We start from the raw sequence: 26,976 nt of genomic DNA, 5'->3' as shown, positions 1-26,976 counted from the left end.
GACACTGTGGCACCAACGGGGACACCGCGGAACCACGGGGGACATCGCGGCACCAACAGGACACCGCGGAACCACGGGGGACGTCGCACCATGAAGGGGACACTGTGGCACCAACAGGACACCACGGCACCAACGGGGGGACATCGTGTCATGAGGAGGACACTGTGGCACCATGGGGGACATCACGTCACGAGGGGGACACTGTGGCACCAACAGGACACCACGGCACCACAGGGGACATCGCGTCACCAACAGGACACCGTGGCACCATGGGGGACATCGTGTCACCATAGGGGACATCACGTCACGAAGGGGACACCGCGGCACCAACAGGACACCGTGGCGCCATGGGGGACATCACGTCACAAGGGGGACACTGTAGCACCAACAGGACATCGCGGCACCAACGGGGGGACATCGCGTCACCAACAGGACACCGTGGCACCATGGGGGACATCGCGTCACCAACAGGACACCGGGGCACCATGGGGGACATCACGTCGCCAACAGGGACACCGTGGCACCAACAGGACATCATGTCACCATAGGGGACACCGCGGCACCATGGGGGACATCACGTCACGAGGAGGACACTGTGGCACCAACGGGGACACCACGGCACCATGGGGGACACCACATCGCCAATGGGGACATTGCGGCACGAGGAGGACACCATGGCACTACAACAGGACATCATGGCACCATAGGGGACACCGCGGCACCACGGGGGACATTGCATCACCAACACACACCATGGGGGACATCATGTCATGAGGAGGACACTGTGGCACCAACGGGGACACCACGGCACCATGGGGGACATTGCATCACCAACAGGACACCGTGGCACCAACGGGGACATCACGTCATGAGGGGGACACCGCGGCGCCGACAGGACACTGCGGCACCATGGGGGACATCACGTCGCCAACGGGGACATCGCGGCACGAGGAGGACACCGTGGCACCAACAGGACACCATGGCACCATGGGGGACACCGCGGCACCACGGGGGACATCACGTCACGAGGGGGACACTGTGGCACCATGGGGGACACCATGGCCGACATCATGTCACCAACAGGATACCGCGGCACCAAGGGGAACATCACGGCACCAACGGGGACATCACGGCACAAGGGGGACACCGCGGCACCAACAGGACACCACGGCACCATGGGGGACATCATGTCATGAGGAGGACACTGTGGCACCAACGGGGACACAGCGGAACCACGGGGGACATCGCGGCACCAACAGGACACCGTGGAACCACGACGGACATCGCGTCGCCATCGGGGACATCACGGCACGAGGAGGACACCGTGGCACCAACAGGACACCGTGGAACCACGGGGGACATCGCGTCACCATCGGGGACATCACGGCACTAGGAGGACACCGTGGCACCATGGGGGACGTCGCACTATGAAGGGGACACTGTGGCACCAACAGAACACCACGGCACCAACAGGGCGACATCGTGTCATGAGGAGGACACTGTGGCACCATGGGGGACATCACGTCACGAGGGGGACACTGTGGCACCAACAGGACACCACGGCACCACAGGGGACATCGCGTCACCAACAGGACACCGTGGCACCATGGGGGACATCATGTCACCAACAGGACACCGGGGCACCATGGGGGACATCACATCGCCAACAGGGACATCGTGGCACGAGGAGGACACCGTGGCACCAACAGGATATCATGTCACCATAGGGGACACCGCAGCACCATGGGGGACATCACGTCACGAGGAGGACACTGTGGCACCAACGGGGACACCATGGCACCGTGGGGGACATCGCGGCACCAACAGGACACCATGGCACCATGGGGGACACCACATCGCCAATGGGGACATTGCGGCACGAGGAGGACACCATGGCACCACAACAGGACATCATGGCACCATAGGGGACACCGCGGCACCACGGGGGACATTGCATCACCAACACACACCATGGGGGACATCATGTCATGAGGAGGACACTGTGGCACCAACGGGGACACCACGGCACCATGGGACACATTGCATCACCAACAGGACACCGCGGCACCACGGGGGACATCACGTTCACAAGGGGGACACTGTGGCACCAACGGGGACACCATGGCCGACATCATGTCACCAACAGGATACCGCGGCACCAGGGGGAACATCACGGCACCAACGGGGACATCACGGCACGAGGGGGACACCGCGGCACCAACAGGACACCACGGCACCATGGGGGACATCATGTCATGAGGAGGACACTGTGGCACCAACGGGGACACCGCGGAACCACGGGGGACATCGCGGCACCAACAGGACACCGCGGAACCACGGGGGACATCGCGTCGCCATCGGGGACATCACGGCACAAGGAGGACACCGTGGCACCAACAGGACACCGCAGAACCACGGGGGACATCACGGCACCAACAGGACACCGTGGCACCATGGGGGACATCGTGTCACCATAGGGGACATCACGTCACGAAGGGGACACCGCGGCACCAACAGGACACTGTGGCACCATGGGGGACATCATGTCACAAGGGGGACACTGTAGCACCAACAGGACATCGCGGCACCCACAGGGGGACATCGTGTCACCAACAGGACACCATGGCACTATGGAGGACATCATGTCACCAACAGGACACCGGGGCACCATGGGGGACATCACATCGCCAACAGGGACATCGTGGCACGAAGAGGACACCGTGGCACCAACAGGACATCATGTCACCATAGGGGACACCGCGGCACCATGGGGGACATCACGTCACGAGGAGGACACTGTGGCACCAACGGGGACACCACGGCACCATGGGGGACATCGCGGCACCAACAGGACACCATGGCACCATGGGGGACACCACATCGCCAATGGGGACATTGCGGCACGGGGAGGACACCATGGCACCACAACAGGACATCATGGCACCATAGGGGACACCGCGGCACCACGGGGGACATTGCATCACCAACAGGACACCGTGGCACCAACGGGGACATCACGTCATGAGGGGGACACCGCGGCGCCGACAGGACACTGCGGCACCATGGGGGACATCACGTCGCCAACGGGGACATCGCAGCACGAGGAGGACACCGTGGCACCATGGGGGACACCGCGGCACCACGGGGGACATCATGTCACAAGGGGGACACTGTGGCACCATGGGGGACACCATGGCCAACATCATGTCACCAACAGGACACCGCGGCACCATGAGGGACATCGCGTCACCAACGGGGACATCACGGCACGAGGGGGACAACGCGGCACCACGGAGGACATCACGTCACGAGGGTGACACTGTGGCACCAACGGGGGGACACTGTGTCATGAGCAGGACACTGTGGCACCATGGGGACACCGTGGCACCACGAGGGACACCACGTCATGAAGCGGACACCGCGGCAGTGACGGGACACCGCGGCACCATGGGGGACATCACATCACCAACAGGATACCGTGGCACGAGGAGGACACCATGGCACTACAACAGGACATCATGGCACCATAGGGGACATTGCGTCACCAACAGGACACCATGAGGGATATCGTGGCACCATAGGGGACACCGTGGCACCATGGGGGACATCACGTCATGAAGGGGACACCGTGTCATGAGGGGGACACCGTGGCACCATGGGGGACATTGCGGCACGAGGAGGACACCATGGCACCAGCAGGACATCATGGCACCATAAGGGACACTGCAGCACCAGGGGGGACATCGTGGCACCAACAGGACACCATGGCACCGTGGGGGACATCGCGTCACGAGGGGGACACCGTGGCACCATGGGGGACATCAAGTCACCACGGGGGACATCACATCACCAACAGGACACCGTGGCGCCATGGGGGACATCGCGTCGCCAACGGGGACATCACAGCACGAGGAGGACACCGTGGCACCAAGAGGACATTGTGTCACCATAGGGGACATCATGTCACGAGGGGGACACCGCGGCACCAACAGGACACCGTGGCACCAACGGGGGGGACATCGTGTCATGAGGAGGACATCGCGGCACCACGAGGGACATCACGTCACAAGGGGGACACTGTGGCACCATGGGGGACACCATGGCCGACATCATGTCACCAACAGGATACCGCGGCACCAAGGGGAACATCACGGCACCAACGGGGACATCACGGCACGAGGGGGACACCGCGGCACCAACAGGACACCACGGCACCATGGGGGACATCATGTCATGAGGAGGACACTGTGGCACCAACGGGGACACCGCGGAACCACGGGGGACATCGCGGCACCAACAGGACACCGTGGAACCACGACGGACATCGCGTCGCCATCGGGGACATCACGGCACAAGGAGGACACCGTGGCACCAACAGGACACCGCGGAACCACGGGGGACATCACGGCACTAGGAGGACACCGTGGCACCATGGGGGACACCACATCGCCAATGGGGACATTGCGGCACGGGGAGGACACCATGGCACCACAACAGGACATCATGGCACCATAGGGGACACCGCGGCACCACGGGGGACATTGCATCACCAACAGGACACCGTGGCACCAACGGGGACATCACGTCATGAGGGGGACACCGCGGCGCCGACAGGACACTGCGGCACCATGGGGGACATCACGTCGCCAACGGGGACATCGCAGCACGAGGAGGACACCGTGGCACCATGGGGGACACCGCGGCACCATGGGGGACATCATGTCACAAGGGGGACACTGTGGCACCATGGGGGACACCATGGCCAACATCATGTCACCAACAGGACACCGCGGCACCATGAGGGACATCGCGTCACCAACGGGGACATCACGGCACGAGGGGGACAACGCGGCACCACGGAGGACATCACGTCACGAGGGTGACACTGTGGCACCAACGGGGGGACACTGTGTCATAAGCAGGACACTGTGGCACCATGGGGACACCGTGGCACCACGAGGGACACCACGTCATGAAGCGGACACCGCGGCAGTGACGGGACACCGCAGCACCATGGGGGACATCACATCACCAACAGGATACCGTGGCACGAGGAGGACACCATGGCACTACAACAGGACATCATGGCACCATAGGGGACATTGCGTCACCAACAGGACACCATGGGGGACATCGTGGCACCATAGGGGACACCGTGGCACCATGGGGAACATCACGTCATGAAGGGGACACTGTGGCACCATGGGGAACATCACGTCATGAAGGGGACACCGTGTCATGAGGGGGACACCATGGCACCATGGGGGACATCGCGGCACGAGGAGGACACCATGGCACCAGCAGGACATCATGGCACCATAAGGGACACTGCAGCACCACAGGGGACATCGTGGCACCAACAGGACACCATGGCACCGTGGGGGACATCGCGTCACGAGGGGGACACCGTGGCACCATGGGGGACATCGCATCACGAGGGGGACACCGTGGCACCATGGGGGACATCAAGTCACCACGGGGGACATCACATCACCAAAAGGACACCGTGGCACCATGGGGGACATCGCGTCACGAGGGGGACACCGTGGCACCGCGAGGGAGATCACGTCACGAGGGGGACACTGTGGCACCACGGGGGACACCAAGGCTGACATCACGTCACCAACAGGACACCGTGGCACCATGGGGGACATCGCGTCGCCAACGGGGACATCACAGCACGAGGAGGACACCGTGGCACCAAGAGGACATTGTGTCACCATAGGGGACATCATGTCACGAGGGGGACACCGCGGCACCAACAGGACACCGTGGCACCAACGGGGGGGACATCGTGTCATGAGGAGGACACCGCGGCACCACGGGGGACATCACGTCACAAGGGGGACACCGTGGCACCATGGGGGACATCACGTCACCATGGGGGACATTGCGTCACCAACAGGACACCGTGGCACCACGGGGGACACCACAGCCGACATCATGTCACCAACAGGACAGCATGGCACCATGGGGGACATTGTGGCACCAACAGGACACCGTGGCACCATTGGGGACATCGCGTCATGAGGAGGACACCGTGGCACCAACGGGGACATCATGTCACCACGCGGGACATCACGTCACCAGAGGGACGCCACGTGACGAGGAGGACACCGCGTCACCAGAGGGACACCGAGGGGACACCGCATCACCAGAGGGACACCAGGTCACGAGGAGGACACCGCGTCACCAGGGGGGACACCGAGGGGACACCGCGTCACCAGGGGGACGCCACGGTGCCATGGGGACACCAGGTCACCCCCAGGACACCGCGGGAGACGCCACGTCCCCGAGGGGACACCGAGGGGACACCACGTCCCCAGAGGGGCGCCGTGGGGACACTGTGTCACCGGGGGGGGGTGTCCCCTGAGCTCGTACGGGATCCACTGGGGCCCAGCAACCCGGGGGATCCGTGGGGCTCGTGGGGGATCCACTGGGCCCCCCCCAGCGTCACACGGGATCCCTGGAGTCCCACAGTGTCCCCTGGGCTCCCGGGGGATCCACTGGGCTCCCGGGGGATCCCAGTGTCCCCTGCGCTCCCGTGGGATCCACTGGGCTCACACCGGATCCCACGAGTCCCACAGTGTCCCCTGCGCTCACGGGGGAACCACTGGGCTCCCACAGGATCCCTGGAGTCCCACGGCATCCCCTGCGCTCACGTGGGATCCACAGGGCTCACGTGGGATCCCAGTGTCCCCTGTGCTCCCGTGGGATCCACTGGGCTCACACCGGATCCCACGAGCCCCACAGTGTCCCCTGCGCTCACGGGGGATCCACTGGGCTCCCGGGGGATCCCAGTGTCCCCTGTGCTCATGGGGGATCCACTGGGCTGACACAGGAGCCCGCGAGTCCCACAGTGTCCCCTGCGCTCATGTGGGATCCACTGGGCTCCCACGGGATCCCTGGAGTCCCACAGTGTCCCCTGCGCTCACGGGGGATCCCAGTGTCCCCTGGGCTCATGTGGGATCCACTGGACTCCCACGGGATCCCTGGAGTCCTACGGTGTCCCCTGCGCTCATGTGGGATCAACTGGGCTCCTGGGGGATCCCAGTGTCCCCTGTGCTCCCGCGGGATCCACTGGGCTCACACCGGATACCACGAGTCCCACAGTGTCCCCTGAGCTCATGTGGGATCCACTGGACTCCCACGGGATCCCTGGAGTCCTACGGTGTCCCCTGCGCTCATGTGGGATCCACTGGGCTCCTGGGGGATCCCAGTGTCCCCTGTGCTCCCGTGGGATCCACTGGGCTCACACCAGATCCCACGAGTCCCACAGTGTCCCCTGCGCTCATGTGGGATCCACTGGGCTCCCAGGGGATCCCTGGAGTCCCACGGCGTCCCCTGCGCTCACATGGGATCCACTGGGCTCCCAGGGGATCCCACGAGTCCCACAGTGTCCCCTGGGCTCACGGGGGATCCTGCAAGTCCCACAGCGTCCCCTGGGCTCACATGGGATCTGCTGGGCTCACATGGGATCCCAGTGTCCCCTGGGCTCACGTGGGATCCAGTGGGCTCATGTGGGATCCCCGGAGTCCCACAGTGTCCCCTGGGCTCATGTGGGATCCACTGGGCTCGTGTAGGATCCCCGGAGTCCCACAGCGTCCCCTGCGCGCGTGTGGGATCCACTGGGCTCCTGTGGGATCCCAGGGTCCCCTGCGCTCACATGGGATCCCCAGAGTCCCACAGTGTCCCCTGCGTTCATGTGGGATCCACTGGGTTCACGTGGGATCCCTGTGCTCCCGTGGGATCCACTGGGCTCCCAGGGGATCCCACGAGTCCCACAGCGTCCCCTGGGCTCCCGTGGGATCCACTGGGCTCGTGTGGGATCCCAGTGTCCCCCCACATGAGTGCAGGGGGCACTGTAGGACTCCGGGGATCCTACACAAGCCCAGTGGATCCCACGGGAGCCCAGGGGACACTGGGATCCCACATGAGCCCAGTGGATCCCATGGGAGCCCAGGGGACGCTGTGTGATCCACTGGGCTCCCAGCAGATCCCGCGAGTCCCACAGTGTCCCCTGGGCTCCCATGGGATCCCCTGCGAGCCCCATGGATCCAGAGAGACCCACAGCACCCCCTCTACTCGCGAGGGACCCACTGGATCCCCCTCCCTTCCCCAATCACCCGGGATCCCTGGAGTCCCACAGCCCCCGCTGGGGCCCCCAGGGGATCCACAGGGCCCACGTGGGATCCGGGGGGTCCCAGCACCCCCAGGGGATCCGTAAGGGGCCCCTGCAGGATCTGGGGGATCCCAGCGCCCCCAGGGGATCCGTAAGGGGAGCCTGCGGGATCCAGTGGATCCCAGCAGCCATGGTGCCCCCGGGGGATCCGTAAGGGGCCCCTGTGGGATCCAGGGGATCCCAGCGCCCCCGGGGGATCCGTAAGGGGCCCCTTGCAGGATCCGGGGGATCCTGGTGCCCCCAGTGGATCCGTAAGGGGGCCCTGCGGGATCCGGGGGGATCCCGGTGCCCCCGGGGGATCCGTAAGGGGGCCCTGCGGGATCCGGGGGATCCTGGTGCCCCCAGTGGATCCGTAAGGGGGCCCTGCGGGATCCGGGGGGATCCCGGTGCCCCCGGGGGATCTGTAAGGGGGCCCTGCGGGATCCGGGGGATCCCAGCCCCCACGGTGCCCCCCAGGGGATCCGTAAGGGCCAAGAGGGGATCCAGTGGATCCCAGCGCCCCCCATCGGATCCATAAGGGGCTCCTGCAGGATCCGGTGGATCCCAGCGCCCCTGGTGCCCCCAGGGCATCCATAAGGGCCCCCCCACAGGAGCCGGTGGATCCCAGCGTCCCCAGTAGATCCCAGTAGATCCCACTCACCAGAGGGCAGGGGGCCGTTCTTCTCCGGGCTGGGGGCGTCGCCGTTCTCCACCGCCACCTGGGGGGGGACGGGGGACACGGCGTTATGGGGAGGCCGAGCCCCCCCCCAGCCCCAAGAGCCACCCCATAGCGCTGCCCCACACCTCCCCCAGCCCCACATCCCCCCAACATCCAGCTGAAAACTCAGCCCCACACCTCCCCCAGCCCCACAACCCCCCAACCCACCCCCCAACATCCAGCCGACAACCAGCCCCACACCTTTCTTCAGCCCCACCGCCTGCCCCCTGCCCCACAACCCACCCCACAACCGGCCCCACGCCTCTTCCAGCCCCACAACCCACCCCACAACCCGCCCCACGCCTCTTCCAGCCCCACAACCCACCCCACAACCCGCCCCACGCCTCTTCCAGCCCCACAATCTGCCCCACGCCTCTTCCAGCCCCACAACTGGCCCCACAACCCAACCCAAAACCCGCCCCACGCCTCTTCCAGCCCCAAAACCCGCCCCACGCCTCTTCCAGCCCCAAAACCCACCCCACGCCTCTTCCAGCCCCAAAACCCGCCCCACAACCCACCCCACAACCAGCCCCACGCCTCTTCCAGCCCCAATACCCACTCCCCACAATCTGCCCCACACCTCTTCCAGCCCCACAACCGGCCCCCCACCTCTTCCAGCCCCACAACTCACCCCCCAACCCCACTACCTTCCCTCCAGCCCCACAACCAGCTCCCCCTCCGTCCCCAAACCTTGGTCTGCTCGTTGCGGCTGGCCTCCCGCAAAGCGCCGGCCCCATCCCCGTGCAGGCGATGCCGTAGAGCCGCCAACCTCTCCAAAGGTCCGGCTACGTCGGGAGAAGCCAGGAGCTGCCGGGCCCGATCCTGCCAAGTGATGGCTCGTTCGGTCAAACACTGCAAAGCTTCGCCCTCCGGCAACCTCACAGGCAACTTCTGCAGGGCCACCAACAAGGCCAAGATGGTTTCCAAGCGGGGACGACGCGACCGTTGGCAAAGAGGGCAGAGGAATTTGGCGTCCCACTCCCACCAAGCCGGCGAAGGTTTTTGAGAACCCAAACGGGGCCAAGCTACGCAAGAACCGTGAAACCAGTCTCGGCAGAGCTGACACTGGAGCATGCCGGAGCTCGCCGGTTGCCCGCAGACGCAAGAAGGTGGTCCGGGACCCGGGAGGGGTGGAGCGGCTTTTTGAGAGTTGACGTGCCGGAGCCGGAGCATCCCCTCTTTTTCTTTTTGTTCCCCTTCTTTAAACGCCACGATCTTGGAAAAAGGGAAAAGCGGTGGGTGAAAAAAAAAAAAAAAAAAGAGGGATACGAGGCGTGGGGCGGGAGGCGGGGGGGGCGGGGCGCCCCACAGCGCCCCACAGGATTAAAAACCTGGCTCACCACAGCGCCGGGGTCGCGGAGATCCTGCGCCGAAAGGCCCAAGCTCTCGGCGTCCAGTTTGTAAAGACCCGGCTCCTGGCGCCATTTCAGCCTCTTGCTGCTGTCGGAGCCGGCGTCGGCGCAGGGACACAGCACCTGAGACACGGGGGGCAGCCCCCCAGCCCCTTTATCTCCCCCACAGAGACATGGGGGGCAGCCCCCCCGACCCTTTATCCCCCCCTAGAGATATGGGGTAAAACCCCCCAGCCCCTTTATTTCTCCCTAGAGATATGGGGTAAAACCCCCCAGCCCCTTTATCTGCCCCTAAAGATACGGGGGGCAGCCCCCAGCCCACTTATCTCCCCACAGATACATGGGGTGAAGCCCCCCAATCCCTTCATCTCCCCCTAGAGTTATGGGGGGCAGCCCCCAGCCCCTTCATCCCCCCCTAGAGATATGGGGGGGCAGCCACTAGTCCCTTTATTTAACCCCAGAGATATGGGGTGAAGCCCCCCCACCCCTTTATTTCCCCTTAGAGATATGGGTGAAGCCCCCCAGCCCCTTTATCCCCCCCTAGAGATATGGGGGCAGCCCCCAGGCCCTTTATCCCCCCCTAGACATATGGGGGGCAGCCCCCTGGCCCTTCATCTCCCCCTAGAGACGTGGGGGGCAGCCCCCAGTCCCTTTATACCCCCCTAGAGATATGGGGGGCAGCCCCCAGCCCATTTATCTCCCCACAGATATATGGAGTGAAGCCCCCCAATCCCTTTATCCCCCCTAGAAATATGGGGGGCCGCCCCCAGTCCCTTTATCCCCCCCTAGAGACGTGGGGGGCCGCCCCCAGTCCCTTTATCCCCCCCTAGAGACGTGGGGGGCCGCCCCCAGTCCCTTTATCCCCCCCTAGAGACGTGGGGGGCAGCCCCCAGTCCCTTTATCCCCCCCTAGAGACGTGGGGGGCCGCCCCCAGTCCCTTTATCCCCCCCTAGAGACGTGGGGGGCTGCCCCCAGTCCCTTTATCCCCCCCCTAGAGACGTGGGGGGCAGCCCCCAGTCCCTTTATCCCCCCCTAGAGACGTGGGGGGCAGCCCCCAGCCCATTTATCCCCCCCTAGAGACGTGGGGGGCAGCCCCCAGTCCCTTTATCCCCCCCTAGAGACGTGGGGGGCCGCCCCCAGTCCCTTTATCCCCCCCTAGAGACGTGGGGGGCCGCCCCCAGGCCCTTTATCCCCCCCTAGAGACGTGGGGGGCCGCCCCCAGGCCCTTTATCCCCCCCTAGAGACGTGGGGGGCCGCCCCCAGGCCCTTTATCCCCCCCTAGAGACGTGGGGGGCAGCCCCCAGTCCCTTTATCCCCCCCTAGAGACGTGGGGGGCCGCCCCCAGTCCCTTTATCCCCCCCTAGAGACGTGGGGGGCCGCCCCCAGGCCCTTTATCCCCCCCTAGAGACGTGGGGGGCCGCCCCCAGGCCCTTTATCCCCCCCTAGAGACGTGGGGGGCAGCCCCCAGGCCCTTTATCCCCCCCTAGAGACGTGGGGGGCAGCCCCCAGGCCCTTTATCCGCCCCTAGAGATATGGGGGGCAGCCCCCAGGCCCTTTATCTCCCCCTAGAGATATGGGGGGGGCAGCCCCTAGTCCCTTCATCCCCCCCCTAGAGATAGGGGGTGAAGCCCCCAGCCCCTTTACCCCCCCCTAGAATTGCAGTGGGGCAGCTCCTAGTCCCATTACCCCCACCTCCGAGATATGGGGTGAAGCCCCCGTTATCCGTCCCGTCCCCCCGTGTCCCCCCGCCCCCTTCCCCCTCTCCCCTTTCTCACCCACCTCCAACAAAGTATAGCAGGAATTTTTCTTCAGGAAGGTACGGGACGCTTTATCCCGCCAGGAATGAGCGGTGCCGACCTGTACCTCCAACTGCCGCAGCTCTTCCAGCCGCACGGGTAAATCCCGACCCACCGCCACCAGCCCCTCCAGATCGTCCAGGCAGGGGTAGTGGTCGCCGTTCTGCGGGGAACGATGGCGGAAAAGTTGGGGGGGGGCGGATTGAAGAGTCTGTGTGTCATCATCCCCCCCCTCCCAGGGTGAAAAGTTGTGGGGGGGACATCCCCGGAAGCTCACCTGGATCTCCTCGACGTCGGCGATCCAGGCGCGGGCTTTGGCCAAGGCTTCTTTCAGCGCCTGGATGTTGGGCAGCAAAGCCGGGATGTTTTCGGCTTCTTTGATGATGGCGGCCAAGGTGGCCGGGGGGTGCTTCTGCCTGCGGGGGAGGGGGTGAGAGCCCAAGCGGCCGGCTGCCGGAACCGCCCCCCCCCCCCCACCCCTCAAGATCCCAGAGACCACCACCAAGATCCCGGAGACCCAAGATGCGTCCTGCAGCCCCAACCCCAGGCCTGGCCCCTCCGAGGGTCCGGCTCCGGCCCAGCTTTCCCTTGGGAAGGGAAGAAGCCGAAGCCCAAACCTTTTCTCTCCCTGCCCGGGGATGTGGGGGGCAGCCCCCCAGCCCTAGAGATGTGGGGTGAAGCCCCCCCACACCCTTTATCCCAGCCCCAGTTGAGCCCTGACCCCTTTTATACCCCCCTGGGGGGGCTGCGGGATTTGCCCCCCAGCCCCTTTGTCTGTCCCCCCCCCACACCCCGGGGGGCTGCATCCTGACCTGGCCTCCAGCCCCCCAGCCCCTTTATCCCCCCCAGGAGATGTGGGGCGAAGCCCCCACACCCTTTATCCCCCCCTAGAGATGTGCGGCGAAGCCCCCAGCCCCTTTATCCCCCCCCAGAGATGTGGGGCGAAGCCCCCAGCCCCTTTATCCCCCCCCAGAGATGTGGGGCGAAGCCCCCAGCCCCTTTATCCCCCCCCAGAGATGTGGGGTGAAGCCCCCCACACCCTTTATCCCAGCCCCAGTTGAGCCCTGACCCCTTTTATACCCCCCGGGGGGGCTGCGGGATTTGCCCCCCAGCCCCTTTGTCTGTCCCCCCCCCACACACCCCGGGGGGGGCCGCATCCTGACCTGGCCTCCAGGCACATCTGAGCTTTCTCCTCCCAGCGCTGGGCGATGGTCAGCAGCTCCTGCAGTTCGGCCATGGCCACCTCCACGGCCGGGCTGGGGGCCACCGTCCGGCCGGCCTGGATGAGCCCCCTCATGACAGGGAGGGGGACGCGGGCGCGAGGGGATCGCAAGGTGGCCGTCACCTCTTCTAACCAAGCCGCCTGGGCTAATTGCCGTTCCAATTGCCGGCCCTCCGGTACCTCCACACCCAGCCGGGTCCCTCGTTCCAGTAACCCCCGGAGCGCCCCCGGCCCCGGGGGGGCAGACTCCAGCGCTGCCCGGGCCTCCGCTTGGAAGGCCTCCACGCGCTCCAGTAAAGCCTGGAGGGAGGGGGACAGCACGGGTGACGCTATGTGTCGTGTCCCACCCCCCGGCCCCAGGGGACATCGGTGATGCTGTGTGTCCCCCCCCGGCCCCCCCCGGCGGCTCACCTGGACCTCCCCGATCTGGTGCATGACGCAGGGCAGCTGGTTCATCTGCTCCAGGAAGGTGCGGAGCTCCTCCACCGTCAGCGAGGGCGCTGGCACCCTGCGGGGGCACGGAGGAAGGGGGGGGGGAGACGGGGACGTCACTCCCCGGGTGACCGTGGGGACAGGGTAGGGGACACAGGGGTGGCCGGGGTCCGTGGGGGACGGGGGAGGGTCGGGCCGGGGACACGGAGGTGGTTGGGGTCCGTAGGGGATGGGATGGGACCGGGACACGGAAGTGGCCGGGGTCCACAGGAGACAGGACGGGGACAAGAGGGGGACACGAGGGTGGCCGGGGTCCACGGGGGACAGGACGGGGACAAGAGGGGGACACGAGGGTGGCCGGGGCCCACGGGAGACAGGACGGGGACAAGATGGGGACGCGAGGGTGGCCGGGGTCCACGGGGGACAGGACGGGGACAAGATGGGGACGCGAGGGTGGCCGGGGTCCACGGGGGACAGGACGGGGACAAGATGGGGACACAAGGGTGGTCAGGGGACACGGGGGACAGGACAGGGAAAGGAGCGTGGACGGGGTCCACAGGGGACAGGATGGGGACATGAGCGTGGTCAGGGGACACGACGGGGACACGGGGGTGGCCAGGATCCGTAGGAGACAGGATGAGGACACAAAGGGGCCAGGACGGGGACATGGGGGTGGCTGAGGTCTGTAGGAGACGGGATGGGGACACAAAGGGGACATGGGGGTGGCCTGAGGTCCATAGGAGATGGGACAGGGACAGAAAAGGGGACAGGACGGGGACACGGGCGTGGCTAAGGTCCATAGGAGACGGGATAGGGACAGGACGGGGACAGAAAAGGGGACAGGACGGGGACACGGGGGTGGCTAAGGTCCATAGGAGACAGAATGGTGACACAAAGGGGACAGGATGGGGTCCACGGGGGACAGGATGGGGACACGGGGGTGGCCTGGGGTCCGTAGGAGACGGGATGGGGACACAAAGGGGACAGGACAGCGTCGCCGGGGGACAGGACCGGGGACACGGGGGGTGCCTGGGGTCCACAGGGGACAGGACGGGGACACAAAAGGGACAGGACGGGGTCGCCGGAGGACGGGGTCGCCGGGGACAGGACAGGGACACGGGGGTGGCCCTAGGGTCCACGGGGGACAGGACGGGGACACAAAAGGGACAGGACAGGGACAGAAAAGGGGACAGGACGGGGACACGGGGGTGGTTGAGGTCCATAGGAGACAGGATGGGGACACAAAGGGGACAGGACAGGGACAGAAAAGGGGACAGGACGGGGACATGGGGGTGGCCAGGGTCCACGGGGGACAGGATGGGGACACGGGAGACAGGACGGGGACACGGGGGTAGCTGAGGCCCATAGGAGATGGGACGGGGACACAAAGGGGACAGGACGGGGACACAAAGGGGACAGGACGGGGACACAAAGGGGACAGGACGGGGACACGGGGGGTGCCTGGGGTCCACGGGGGACAGGACGGGGACAGAAAAGGGGACAGGACGGGGACATGGGGGTGGCTAAGGTCCATAGGAGACGGGATGGGGACACAGGGGTGGCTGAGGTCTGTAGGAGACAGGACAGGGACACAAAGGGGACAGGACGGGGACACGGGGGTGGCCAGAGTCCGTAGAAGACAGGATGAGGACACAAAGGGGCCAGGACGGGGACACGGGGGTGGCTGAGGTCTGTCGGAGACGGGATGGGGACACAAAGGGGACAGGACGGGGACACGGGGGTGGCCTGGGGTCCACAGGGGACAGGATGGGGACACGAGGACAGGACAGGGACACGGTTGTGGCTGAGGTCCATAGGAGACGGGACGGGGACACAAAAGGGACAGGACGGGGTCGCCGGGGGACAGGACGGGGACACAAAGGGGACAGGACAGGGACGGAAAAGGGGACAGGATGGGGACATGGGGGTGGTTGAGGTCCATAGGAGATGGCATAGGGACACAAAGGGGACAGGACGGGGTCGCCGGGGGACAGGACCAGGGACACGGGGGGTGCCTGGGGTCCACGGGGGACAGGATGGGGACACAGGGGGTGGCTGAGGTCCATAGGAGACGGGATGGGGACACAAAGGGGACAGGACGGGGACAGAAAAGGGGACAGGACGGGGACAGAAAAGGGGACAGGACGGGGACACGGGAGTGGCCGGGTTCCGTAGGAGACGGGATGGGGACACAAAGGGGACAGAATGGGGTCCATGGGGGACAGGACGGGGACATGGGGGTGGCCAGGTTCCGTAGGAGACGGGACAGGGACACAAAGGGGACAGGACCGGGGACACGAGGGGTGCCTGGGGTCCACGGGGGACAGGACGGGGACATGGGTGTGGCCGGGGCCAGGATGGGGACACAAAGGGGACAGGACCGGGGACACGAGGGGTGCCTGGGGTCCACGGGGGACAGGACACCGATGTAGGGAAGGAAGCAAGAGGGTGACACGGAGCCGCTGGGGACAGAGAGGGAAGGCTGGGGAGAGGCGGGGGGGGGGGGAACACGGGGACAGGACCCGGGGCTGAGGCGGGGGGGGGGGCGACGGGACGGGACCCGGGGGGGGGGACACACACTCACCCCGTCTCCTGAGAGCTGATGAGCCCCAGGGCCTCGGAGACGCAGCGCTCGGCCTGGCCCAGGCAGCCCTTGAGCCGATGCAGCAGTTCGTTTTCCGGGAATTTGCGTTCCCGGGCTTCCGACTCCAAGGCCCGCAGCTCCTCCAACGCTGGCCGGGCAGAGCCGGGGCGGAGAAGAGAGACGGAGGAGGACGGGGGGTGGGGGGGTCAGGGCTGTACCCTAAACCCCCACCCCCGCAACCCCCCTCGGTGTGTCGTGTCCCCCCCCTCCCCCCAAAAAACTCACTCCGCTTCCGACCGTCTTCCACTTCCAGAGCGATCCGGACTTTGTTGGCCCAAGTGTCGAAGGATTCGGCTCGGACTTTCAGCTTGTGCAGCATGGCCGGCAGCTCGTCCAGGGTGTAGCGGTACCTGGGGGGGGGCGGGGGGGGGGGGGGAAGAAAAGGGTTTTGGGGGGGTCAGAAAGGGGTTTTTGGGGGGGTTCACGGTGGGGTGGGGTCGGGAGGAAGCGCCGGGGCCACAGAACCCCCGAATCGTACTCAATTCCCCCCCTGACGGGGCGCTGCGGGGGGGGGGGTGTTGGGGGGGGGTGTTTGGGTGCCCCGGGGTAGGGGGGAAGGGGCCCGCAGCGCCCCCCCCCCCCCCGACACTGGTATGAGGGGAGTGATGAGACCCCCAAAACTACCCACATCTCCCCCTTCCGAGGGGTAAACCAAGACCCCCCCAGCACCCCCCAAACCCTCCCCACGCGCCCCCCCAGGGGTAAACCCAGACCCCCAGCACCCCCAAACCCTCCCCACGCGCCCCCCCCAGGGGTAAACAAGACCCCCAGCACCCCCAAACCCTCCCCACATGCCCCCCCAGGGGTAAACCCAGACCCCCAGCACCCCCAAACCCTCCCCACGCGCCCCCCCCCAGGGGTAAACAAGACCCCCAGCACCCCCAAACCCTCCCCACGTGCCCCCCCAGGGGTAAACCCAGACCCCCAGCACCCCCAAACCCGTCCCACATCTCCTCTTACAGGTCCACCAAGACCCCCAAGCACCCCCAAACCCTCCCCACGTGCCCCCCCAGGGGTAAACAAGACCCCCAGCATCCCCAAACCCTCCCCACGTGCCCCCCCAGGGGTAAACCCAGACCCCCAGCACGCCCAAACCCTCCCCACGTGCCCCCCCAGGGGTAAACAAGACCCCCGGCACCCCCAAACCCTCCCCACGTGCCCCCCCAGGGGTAAACCCAGACCCCCAAACCCTCCCCACGCGCCCCCCCAGGGGTAAACCCAGACCCCCAGCACCCCCAAACCCGTCCCACATCTCCTCTTACAGGTCCACCAAGACCCCCAGCACCCCCAAACCCTCCCCACGTGCCCCCCCAGGGGTAAACAAGACCCCCAGCACCCCCAAACCCTCCCCACGTGCCCCCCCAGGGGTAAACAAGACCCCCAGCACCCCCAAACCACCCCCACACGCCCCCCCAGGGGTAAACCCAGACCCCCAGCACCCCCAAACCCGTCCCACATCTCCTCTTACAGGTCCACCAAGACCCCCAGCGCCCCCAAACCCGCCCCACATCCCCTCATGCAGGCCCCCCGAGTCCCGCAGCACCCCCAGACCGTGCCCGCGTGTGTCGTCCGTCCCCCCCCCTCCGCCCCCTTTACCTGAGGTACTGCTTGCTGCGGGGGCACTTGCAGAGATCGTCCATGTGGTAGAGGCAGACGAGGCACTGGGGACAGTCGTAACAGGCCAGCGCCGAGAGGAAACACGTCGTCTTGCACTTGTCGCACTGTCGCTCGTCGTCGGGCAGCAGCTCGAAAGCCTCCCGCTCCGCCTCCGTGATGCCCTGGGGCGAGAAGAGGCCCCCCCCCAAAAAAAAAAAATTAAAAAAACCAAACCACGCCATAAAACACCACCGTCAACGTCACACACCCCCCCCCCGCCTCGGCTCCTCTTTTCGATATTTTTAGGGTTTTTTTTTTTTTGTTTGTTTTTCTTCTCCCCCCCCCCAGCCCCGCCAAACCTTTTCCAGCAGGGCTTTGCGGAGTTTCCGCTCTTCCTGCACCAGGACGAACATCTCTTTGTGAACGGCAGCCGCTAAGTTGAGGTCGAGTTTTTCGGGGCAAGCCGCCATCTTGCAGATGAGCTCCTCGTGCGAGAAGACGCAGTAACGGCGTAAGCGGCGGTAATGCTCGATGCACTGCCGGCCGGCGGGCAGCTACGTACCGGTTGGGGGGGGGGGGGGGGGGGGGTTGGGGGCGTTAGAAAAGCACCCCCGAATTTTTTTAAGGGGGGCGGCCCAAGTAAGAGCCACCCCCACCCCAAACCGCGGCGGATCGGGGAAAATAAAAGAGAAAAAAAAAAAAAATCCCGACTCGACGCTGGGAGCTCCTCAAAAATCCTGCCCCCCCCCCCACTTCCCCGACCCCGTCCCCGCCTCAAGGAGCCCAAATCCCCGGATTTTGGGGAGGTCACCCCAGCTTTTTTTCTTTTTTTTTGAGGGGGGGAGCTCACCCAGTCAGCGGTGCAGAAGTTGACGGCTTCGGCGAAGTTGTAACCCTGGTTGAAACCGCTGTGATACGCCCGGGGGAAGGTGATGACGAACTCGCCGGCGCATTGGTTCGTCCGGACGACCTAAAATTTCGGGGACGGAGGGGGTTAAATGAATTTTTTGGGGCGCCGAGGGGATCCCCGTTGGGGGGGGGGGGGGGGGGGCGGGGGATGGATACTCACCGGGACGCCGTGGGCCATGAGGGTGTTGGGGTTCATGAGGGTGACGAGTTGGTGGAGGAGGTCGGGCTGGCTCTCGAAGAGCTCCGGCGTCAGCTTCTTCATCACCTCTTCCAGGTGCTCGGCCGCGAAGGAGGGGACGCCGTACCACGTCTTGGGTTCGCCCCTGGGGGGGGGGGGGACGTGGGGGTCAGGGGCACCCCAAAACCCCTCGTCCCACAGCTTGGGGTCACCCCAAAACCTGCTCCCACCCCGTACGACATCTTAGGCTCAGCCCTGGGGCATATGGGGTGGGGACACCCCAAAAACCACCCTCACACCCCACATCACGTCTTGGGTTTGCTCCTGGGGGGGGACATGGGGGTCAGGGGCACCCCAAAAATCCACCTACCACAGCTTGGGGTCACCCCAAAACCTCCTCCCACCCCAGACGACATCTTGGGCTCAGCCCTGGGACATATGGGGTGGGGACACCCCAAAAACCACCCTCACACCCCACATCACGTCTTGGGATCACCCCTGGGGGGGGACATGGGGGTCAGGGACACCCCAAAACCCCTCGTCCCACAGCTTGGGGTCACCCCAAAACCTGCTGCCAACCTGCACCGTGACTTGGGCTCACCCCTGGGGGGGGAATGGGGTAGGGACACCCCAAAAACCACCCTCACACCCCACATCACGTCTTGGGTTCGCCCCTGGGGGGGGAGGTGGGGGTCAGGGGCACCCCAAAAATCCACCTACCACAGCTTGGGGTCACCCCAAAACCTCCTCCCACCCCAGACGACATCTTAGGCTCAGCCCTGGGGCATATGGGGTGGGGACACCCCAAAAACCACCCTCACACCCCCACATCACGTCTTGGGATCGCCCCTGGGGGGGGACACGGGGGTCAGGGGCACCCCAAAACCCCTCGTCCCACAGCTTGGGGTCACCCCAAAACCTGCTGCCAACCTGCACCGTGACTTGGGCTCACCCCTGGGGGGGGAACGGGGTCGGGACACCCCAAAAACCACCCTCACACCCCACATCACGTCTTGGGATCGCCCCTGGGGGGGGGACATGGGGGTCAGGGGCACCCCAAAAATCCACCTACCACAGCTTGGGGTCACCCCAAAACCTCCTCCCACCCCATACGACATCTTAGGCTCAGCCCTGGGACATATGGGGTGGGGACACCCCAAAAACCACCCTCACACCCCACATCACGTCTTGGGTTCGCCCCTGGGGGGGGGACATGGGGGTCAGGGGCACCCCAAAAATCCACCTACCACAGCTTGGGGTCACCCCAAAACCTCCTCCCACCCCATATGACATCTTAGGCTCAGCCCTGGGGCATATGGGGTGGGGACACCCCAAAAACCACCCTCACACCCCACATCACGTCTTGGGTTCGCCCCTGGGGGGGGGACGTGGGGGTCAGGGGCACCCCAAAAATCCACCTACCACAGCTTGGGGTCACCCCAAAACCTCCTCCCACCCCATACGACATCTTAGGCTCAGCCCTGGGGCATATGGGGTGGGGACACCCCAAAAACCACCCTCACACCCCACATCACGTCTTGGGTTCGCCCCTGGGGGGGGACACGGGGGTCAGGGGCACCCCAAAAATCCACCTACCACAGCTTGGGGTCACCCCAAAACCTGCTGCCAACCTGCACCGTGACTTGGGCTCACCCCTGGGGGGGAAATGGGGTGGGGACACCCCAAAAACCACCCTCACACCCCACATCACGTCTTGGGATCGCCGCTGGGGGGGGACATGGGGGTCAGGGGCACCCCAAAACCCCTCGTCCCACAGCTTGGGGTCACCCCAAAACCTGCTGCCAACCTGCACCATGACTTGGGCTCACCCCTGGGGGGGGAATGGGGTCGGGACACCCCAAAAACCACCCTCACACCCCACATCACGTCTTGGGTTCGCCCCTGGGGGGGGACATGGGGGTCAGGGGCACCCCAAAAACCTCCTCCAGCCCCATAACCTAGCTTGGATTTGTCTCTAGGTGGGGGGACGAGGCCAGCGACACCCCAAAAATCCTCCTCCAGCCCCACAACCCAGCTTGGATTTGTCTCTAGGTGGGGGGACGAGGTCAGGGATGCCCCAAAAATCCTCCTCCTGCCCCAAACCACAGCTTCTGCTCGTCCCTAGGGGGTTGTGGCACCCCAAAAATCCCCTCCTGCCCCACACCACCTTGTTTGCCTGTCCCTAGGTGGGGGGGACAAGGCCAGGGACACCCCAAAAATCCTCCTCCTGCCCCAAACCACATCATCTGCTTATCCCTAGGGGGTTGTGGCACCCCAAAAATCCCCTCCTGCCCCATAACCCAGCTTGGATTTGTCTCTAGGTGGGGGGACGAGGTCAGGGACGCCCCAAAAATCCTCCTCCTGCCCCAAACCACAGCTTCTGCTTGGGCTTAGGGGGTTGTGGCACCCCAAAAATCCCCTCCTGCCTCCTGCCCCACACCACCTTGTCTGCCTGTCCCTAGGTGGGGGGATGAGGTCAGGGACACCCCAAAAACCTCCTCCAGCCCCATAACCTAGCTTGGATTTGTCTCTAGGTGGGGGGACGAGGCCAGCGACACCCCAAAAATCCTCCTCCAGCCCCACAACCCAGCTTGGATTTGTCTCTAGGTGGGGGGACGAGGTCAGGGATGCCCCAAAAATCCTCCTCCTGCCCCAAACCACAGCTTCTGCTTGGGCTTAGGGGGTTGTGGCACCCCAAAAATCCCCTCCTGCCCCACACCACCTGTCTGCTTGTCCTTAAATGGGGAGACGAGGCCAGGGGCACCCCAAGAACCTTCTCCAGCCCCATAACCCAGCTTGGATTTGTCTCTAGGTGGGGGGACGAGGTCAGAGACATCCCAAGAACCTCCTCCAGCCCCATAACCCAGCTTGGATTTGTCTCTAGGTGGGGGGACGAGGTCAGGGACACCCCAAAAATCCTCCTCCTGCCCCAAACCACCTTGTCTGCCTGTCCCTAGGTCGGGAGACGAGGTCAGGGACACCCCAAAAATCCTCCCTCCTGCCCCAAACCACAGCATTCTGCTTAGGCTTCGGGGGTTGTGGCACCCCAAAAATCCCCTCCTGCCCCACACCGCGTTGTCTGCTTGTCCTTAGATGGGGAGACGAGGCCAGGGGCACCCCAAAAAACCTCCTCCCACCCCCCCATGACGCCTCCCAGGATCATCCCTGACCACCCCAAACACCCCCTGCCCCGAGCCCCCCCCCTCCCCACCAGTGGAGGTAGTTGATGGAGTAGCTCCAGTGGTCCTCGATGTGCCAGCAGAAGGCGGAGAAGACCATCCCCACGTAGAGCCAGGGCACCTTCATCCCCGAAATATCGGCGTTGATGTGACAAAGCACCGACTGCTTCAACACTGGCATCACGTTCAGGTTCCAACCGCTGCCGGCGTACTCCTACGGGGTGGGGGGAAAAAAAACACATGAAGACGGTGTCACCCCCCCCCTACAGAGGGTGACGGCGACACCCCCCCTGGGGTTGGGGGACGGGGTGGCCCTCACCTCCTCCTCCGGAGAAAGCTTCCTTTTGCCGTCGCTGATGGGGAAACCGCTGCCGAATTCCTTGGAGTGGATGTCGGCGCCGTACTCCACCGTCACGTCCTCCTCGATGCTGTTCACCAGCCGCCAAAATTCCTTCTCCACCAGCTCCGTGGGGACCATCTTGGGGGGCAGGGGCGGGCAGGGAGAAAGAAGGGGGACGTTAGGGATTTGGGGCAGGTCGGGGGGGGGGGGGCTCTCGGGGGTCCCCGTGGGGTTTCCGGGGGTACTCACGTGGACGGGCATGTTGAAATAATCGGCTTTGAAGGAGTCGGGCCATCTCCCCGAAGCTCTTGCAGGGTGTATTCCCGCGTCGCCTGCTCGAAGCCAAAAGCCTCCGGCGGTCGCTTGCATTCCTGGGGGGGGGGAAAGGGGGTCAGGGTATTGAGTTTGGGGGGTCCCCAGCCCCACAGACGTGGTGCGGGGATCCCTAAGGCCACAGACGGGAAAGGAGATGGGGGTACCCAGCCCCACAGAGGTGACGGGACACGAGGTAGGGGGTTGGCTTGGGGGTCTTCAGCCCCACAGAGGTGATACGGGGGTCCCTAACCCCACAGATGGGACGAGGCATTGAGTCTGGGGGGTCCCCAGCCCCACAGAAGTGGTGCGGGGATCCCTAAGGCCGCAGACAGGAAAGGAGATGGGGGTACCCAGCCCCATGGAGGTGATGGGACGCGACGGTAGGGGGTTGGCTTGGGGGTCTTCAGCCCCACAGATGCGATACGGGGGTCCCTAACCCACAGATGGGACAGGGCATTGAGTCTGGGGGGTCCCCAGCCCCACAGATGTGGTGCAGGGATCCCTAAGGCCGCAGACGGGAAAGGAGATGGGGGTACCCAGCCCCACAGAGGTGACGGGACACGAGGTAGGGGGTTGGCTTGGGGGTCTTCAGCCCCACAGATGTGATACGGGGGTCTCCAGCCCCACAGATGGGACGGGGCATTGAGTCTGGGGGGTCCCCAGCCCCACAGAAGTGGTGCGGGGATCCCTAAGGCCGCAGACAGGAAAGGAGATGGGGGTACCCAGCCCCACAGAGGTGACGGGACGCGAGGTAGTGGGTTGGCTTGGGGGTCTTCAGCCCCACAGATGTGATACGGGGGTCTCCAGCCCCACAGATGGGACGGAGCATTGAGTCTGGGGGGTCCCCAGCCCCACAGAAGTGGTGCGGGGATCCCTAAGGGCCGCAGACAGGAAAGGAGATGGGGGTACCCAGCCCCACAGAGGTGACGGGACGCGAGGTAGTGGGTTGGCTTGGGGGTCTTCAGCCCCACAGATGTGATACGGGGGTCTCCAGCCCCACAGATGGGACGGAGCATTGAGTCTGGGGGGGTCCCCAGCCCCACAGATGTGGTGCGGGGGATCCCTAAGGCCACAGACGGGAAAGGAGATGGGGGTACCCAGCCCCACAGAGGTGACGGGACACGAGGTAGGGGGTTGGCTTGGGGGTCTTCAGCCCCACAGATGTGATACGGGGGTCCCTAACCCAACAGACGGGGGTCCCCAGCCCCACAGATAGCTGGGACATGGCCTGAGATAGGGGGGCCCATAGACCCACAGACAGACGGAACACGATGCGAGACGGGGGGGTCCAGAGCCCCACAGATGTGACAAAGGGGTCCCCAGCCCCACAGGTAGGACGGACCACGAGTCAGGGGTCCCCAGCCCCACAGATAGAATAGCCCATGAGTTGGGGGTCCCCAGCCCCAGAGGCAGACGGGACACGATGTGAGATAAGGGGGTCCCCCCAGACCCACAGACAGACGGGACACAATGTGAGATGGGGGGTCCCCAGCCCCATAGATGTGACAGAGCGGTCCCCAACCCCACAAATAGGATGGGCCATGAGTTGGGGGTCCCCAGCCCCACACATAGACGGGACATGATGCGAGATAAGGGGGTCCCCAGCCCCGCAGACAGACGAGACACGATGCGAGATGGGGGGGGGGGTGGGGGTGTCCCCAGCCCCACAGCAGGGACGTGACGCGAGACGTGGGGCCCAGGGGTCCCACGGGTCGCCGTGCTCACCGCCATGACGCATTTGGGGCAGCGCCAGATGCCCTTGGGGATCTCGGGCAGGGGCGGGAGGAGGCAGAAGATGTGATAGTTGTCGTCGCAGCCGTCGCAGAGCAGCAGCTTGTCGTCCTCGTCCCCCCGCGAGCAGATGCGGCAGATGTAGGAATCCACCTGCGGGGAGGCAGAAAAGGGTTGAGGTCGGGGGGCGGGGGGGGGGGGCTCTGCCCCCCGGCGGCGTGTTGTTGTTCCCCCCCCCACTTCCTTCTGCCCCCACGGCGCTTACGAATTGGCTGTTGCTGTGGCTGCGGCGCAGGCGCATGGTCATTTTGGTGCAGGGTTCGGGGCTGTGGCGCAGCTCCTCCTTCCCCTCCAGGTAAGAGCGAGGAGACGGCGGCTCCACCTTGGCCTCGGGTCCCGCCGGTTCCTCCTTCACCACCACCGTGGGGGGACACTCGGGACCCTCTTTATCTGTGGGGTGAAGAGTTAGGGTCGGCGGGGTGTGGGGAGGAAGATAACAGCCGCCCCCCCCCCACCCCGCCAAGTCGTGGGGGACGCGGGGAGGTTTCCTTCCTACCTTTTTTCCGCAGGGTCTTGTCTTTGGCCACCAAACCCAAACCCAACATTTTCGGGCCGGCCCCGTAAATCTGTAGTTTTTTCAACTCCGGGTTTTTTTCGATGTCTTCTTCCGTCGGCTCCGGCTGCGGGACGGTAAAAAAAAAAAAAAAAAAAATCATAATAAATAAATTAAAAAAAAAAAAAAATCGAGGGGGATGTGCGTGTCTGGGGGGGGGGCAGGGCGTTCTCCCTAAAAACTGAAGGGGGATGGGTGTTGTTTTTTTTTTTTTTGGGGGGGGGGAGGTGAGGGGGGGGTTGTTTCTCACCTCTTGCTGCAGGCGTTTAGCCCGTCGGCCGTAGCTGTTGAACTTGGAGGGCTGGACGGATTGGCGCAAGGGGATGCTGTGGGGTTTGTACTCCCCGGTCTTTCTCCTCGCTCTCGAAAGGCCGCGTGTTGCACTGCTGAAGGGGGCAGGGGGGGGAAAGGGGGGGGGGGAAGATGAACCCTCAGCGGGTCTCGGCGAGGGAGGGGGCACCCCATAACCTTCCCTCCTCCCTACCCCCCCTTATTATTTTTTTTTTTTCCCCCCCCCTCTTAAACCCTCTCCGCCGTTTTCTCACCACCAGGTCGGCCCCCCGAGCGGTACATCACGCGTTCGTTTCCCCCCCCCTCCCTTATTTCCCCCCCCCCCAAAACCCCCTTCCCCCCCCCATTTTCTCACCACCAGGTTGGCCCCCCGACTGGTACATCTCGTAAGGGTAGATGATGCGTTCGTAATGAGCGCGCAGTAACGAGCCGATGTTTTTCCCCGAGGGGTAAGCCAGGCGTTGGGCCACCCGAGCCCAGCGCCGGTCCTTGCAGATGGCTTCGTATCCCCCTTCCTCCATCACCACCTTGCGGGGGGGGGAAAAAAACCACATGAAACCCCCCCCAAATTGATTGCACACCCCAGTAACCCACCGGGGCGCCCCCTCACCTTGCTGAGGCTGTAGAGGTCGAGGATGCGGCGCTCGACGTTGGGGATTTTGAGGGAAGAGCCTTGGATTTCCCAAAATTTCGCGATCTGGTCCAGGTAATTCAGCTTCACCCGCGTCTGCGCCTGTGGGGGGGGGGGGTGTGTGTCAGAAAAAATGGGGTGTAAGCGCTGAAATCAGCTGGCGGAGGCGGGGGGGGGAAGGGAAAAATGGGGGCAACCCCCCACCCCCCCCCCCCCCCTTACTCACCTCCAACTCGTTGAGGCGCTGGATGCGGGGGGGTGAATCTGAAGTTGTCCACTTCCACGGCGAAGGGGGGCTGCCAATCCTGGGGGGGGGGGGGAAGGGGGGGGGTCAGCAGGGGGCATTTCTTCCACCCCCATCCCTATGCGGGGAGGGGGACAAGGTGGGGGGGGGGGGGGGTCAGCAGTGACAGTCCCGTTCCCCCCCCCCAAATTCCTATGTGGGGACAGGCAGAGCAGCCCCAAGGGAAGGGGGGGGGGGGAAACATGGCCATGTGCACCCCAAATTGGGGTGGGGGGGCACCCTGTGTTCTGGGACACACGCACAAGGTGGGGGGGGGGGGTCAGCAATGACATTAATCCCCCCCCCCCCCCACCCCCCAATTCCTATGTGGGGACAGGCAGAGCAGCCGCAAGGGAAAGGGGGGGGGGGAACACGGCCGTGTGCACCCCAAATTGGGGTGGGGGGCACCCTGGTGGCATGTGGCAACGGCACCCTGTGTTGGGGGGGGGCCACATGGCTGGTGGAGTCGGGGGGGCGGGGGGGCCAGTGACGCCAGCGCAGCCGGGCCCAGCCCTCCCCGGAAGCCCTTCTCCACCTCCCCAAGCTGGGGGGACCGGATCGGCCTGTTCCCAACCCCCTAACCCC

The 26,976-nt window shown here is 64.9% G+C and overlaps 1 protein-coding gene across 1 annotated transcript in view; it reads right to left on the bottom strand.

The window, feature by feature from the left end:
- The window catches only part of LOC128903614 (lysine-specific demethylase 5C-like), a gene marked incomplete at its 5' end in the record, with an annotated part of 53,524 nt that extends 27,054 nt beyond the window's left edge, over positions 1–26,470 (bottom strand). The window contains 27 exon segments of the mRNA XM_054187628.1: positions 8,823–8,880; positions 9,570–10,094; positions 10,220–10,354; positions 12,011–12,190; positions 12,305–12,443; positions 13,191–13,549; positions 13,661–13,757; positions 16,266–16,413; positions 16,551–16,675; positions 17,922–18,103; positions 18,281–18,475; positions 18,772–18,891; positions 18,991–19,153; positions 22,220–22,401; positions 22,507–22,665; positions 22,777–22,827; positions 22,830–22,898; positions 24,568–24,726; positions 24,839–25,023; positions 25,130–25,253; positions 25,437–25,529; positions 25,531–25,572; positions 25,833–25,847; positions 25,849–26,004; positions 26,088–26,210; positions 26,335–26,364; positions 26,366–26,470. Of these exon segments, the coding sequence (XP_054043603.1) occupies positions 8,823–8,880; positions 9,570–10,094; positions 10,220–10,354; positions 12,011–12,190; positions 12,305–12,443; positions 13,191–13,549; positions 13,661–13,757; positions 16,266–16,413; positions 16,551–16,675; positions 17,922–18,103; positions 18,281–18,475; positions 18,772–18,891; positions 18,991–19,153; positions 22,220–22,401; positions 22,507–22,665; positions 22,777–22,827; positions 22,830–22,898; positions 24,568–24,726; positions 24,839–25,023; positions 25,130–25,253; positions 25,437–25,529; positions 25,531–25,572; positions 25,833–25,847; positions 25,849–26,004; positions 26,088–26,210; positions 26,335–26,364; positions 26,366–26,470 (3,919 nt within the window).
- Positions 26,471–26,976: the final 506 nt, after the last annotated feature.

This window comes from Rissa tridactyla, unplaced genomic scaffold, assembly GCF_028500815.1.
Source record: "Rissa tridactyla isolate bRisTri1 unplaced genomic scaffold, bRisTri1.patW.cur.20221130 scaffold_519, whole genome shotgun sequence".
In the NCBI taxonomy this organism is placed as follows: Eukaryota; Metazoa; Chordata; class Aves; order Charadriiformes; family Laridae; genus Rissa; species Rissa tridactyla.
This window is presented reverse-complemented; position numbering and strand designations above follow the sequence as displayed.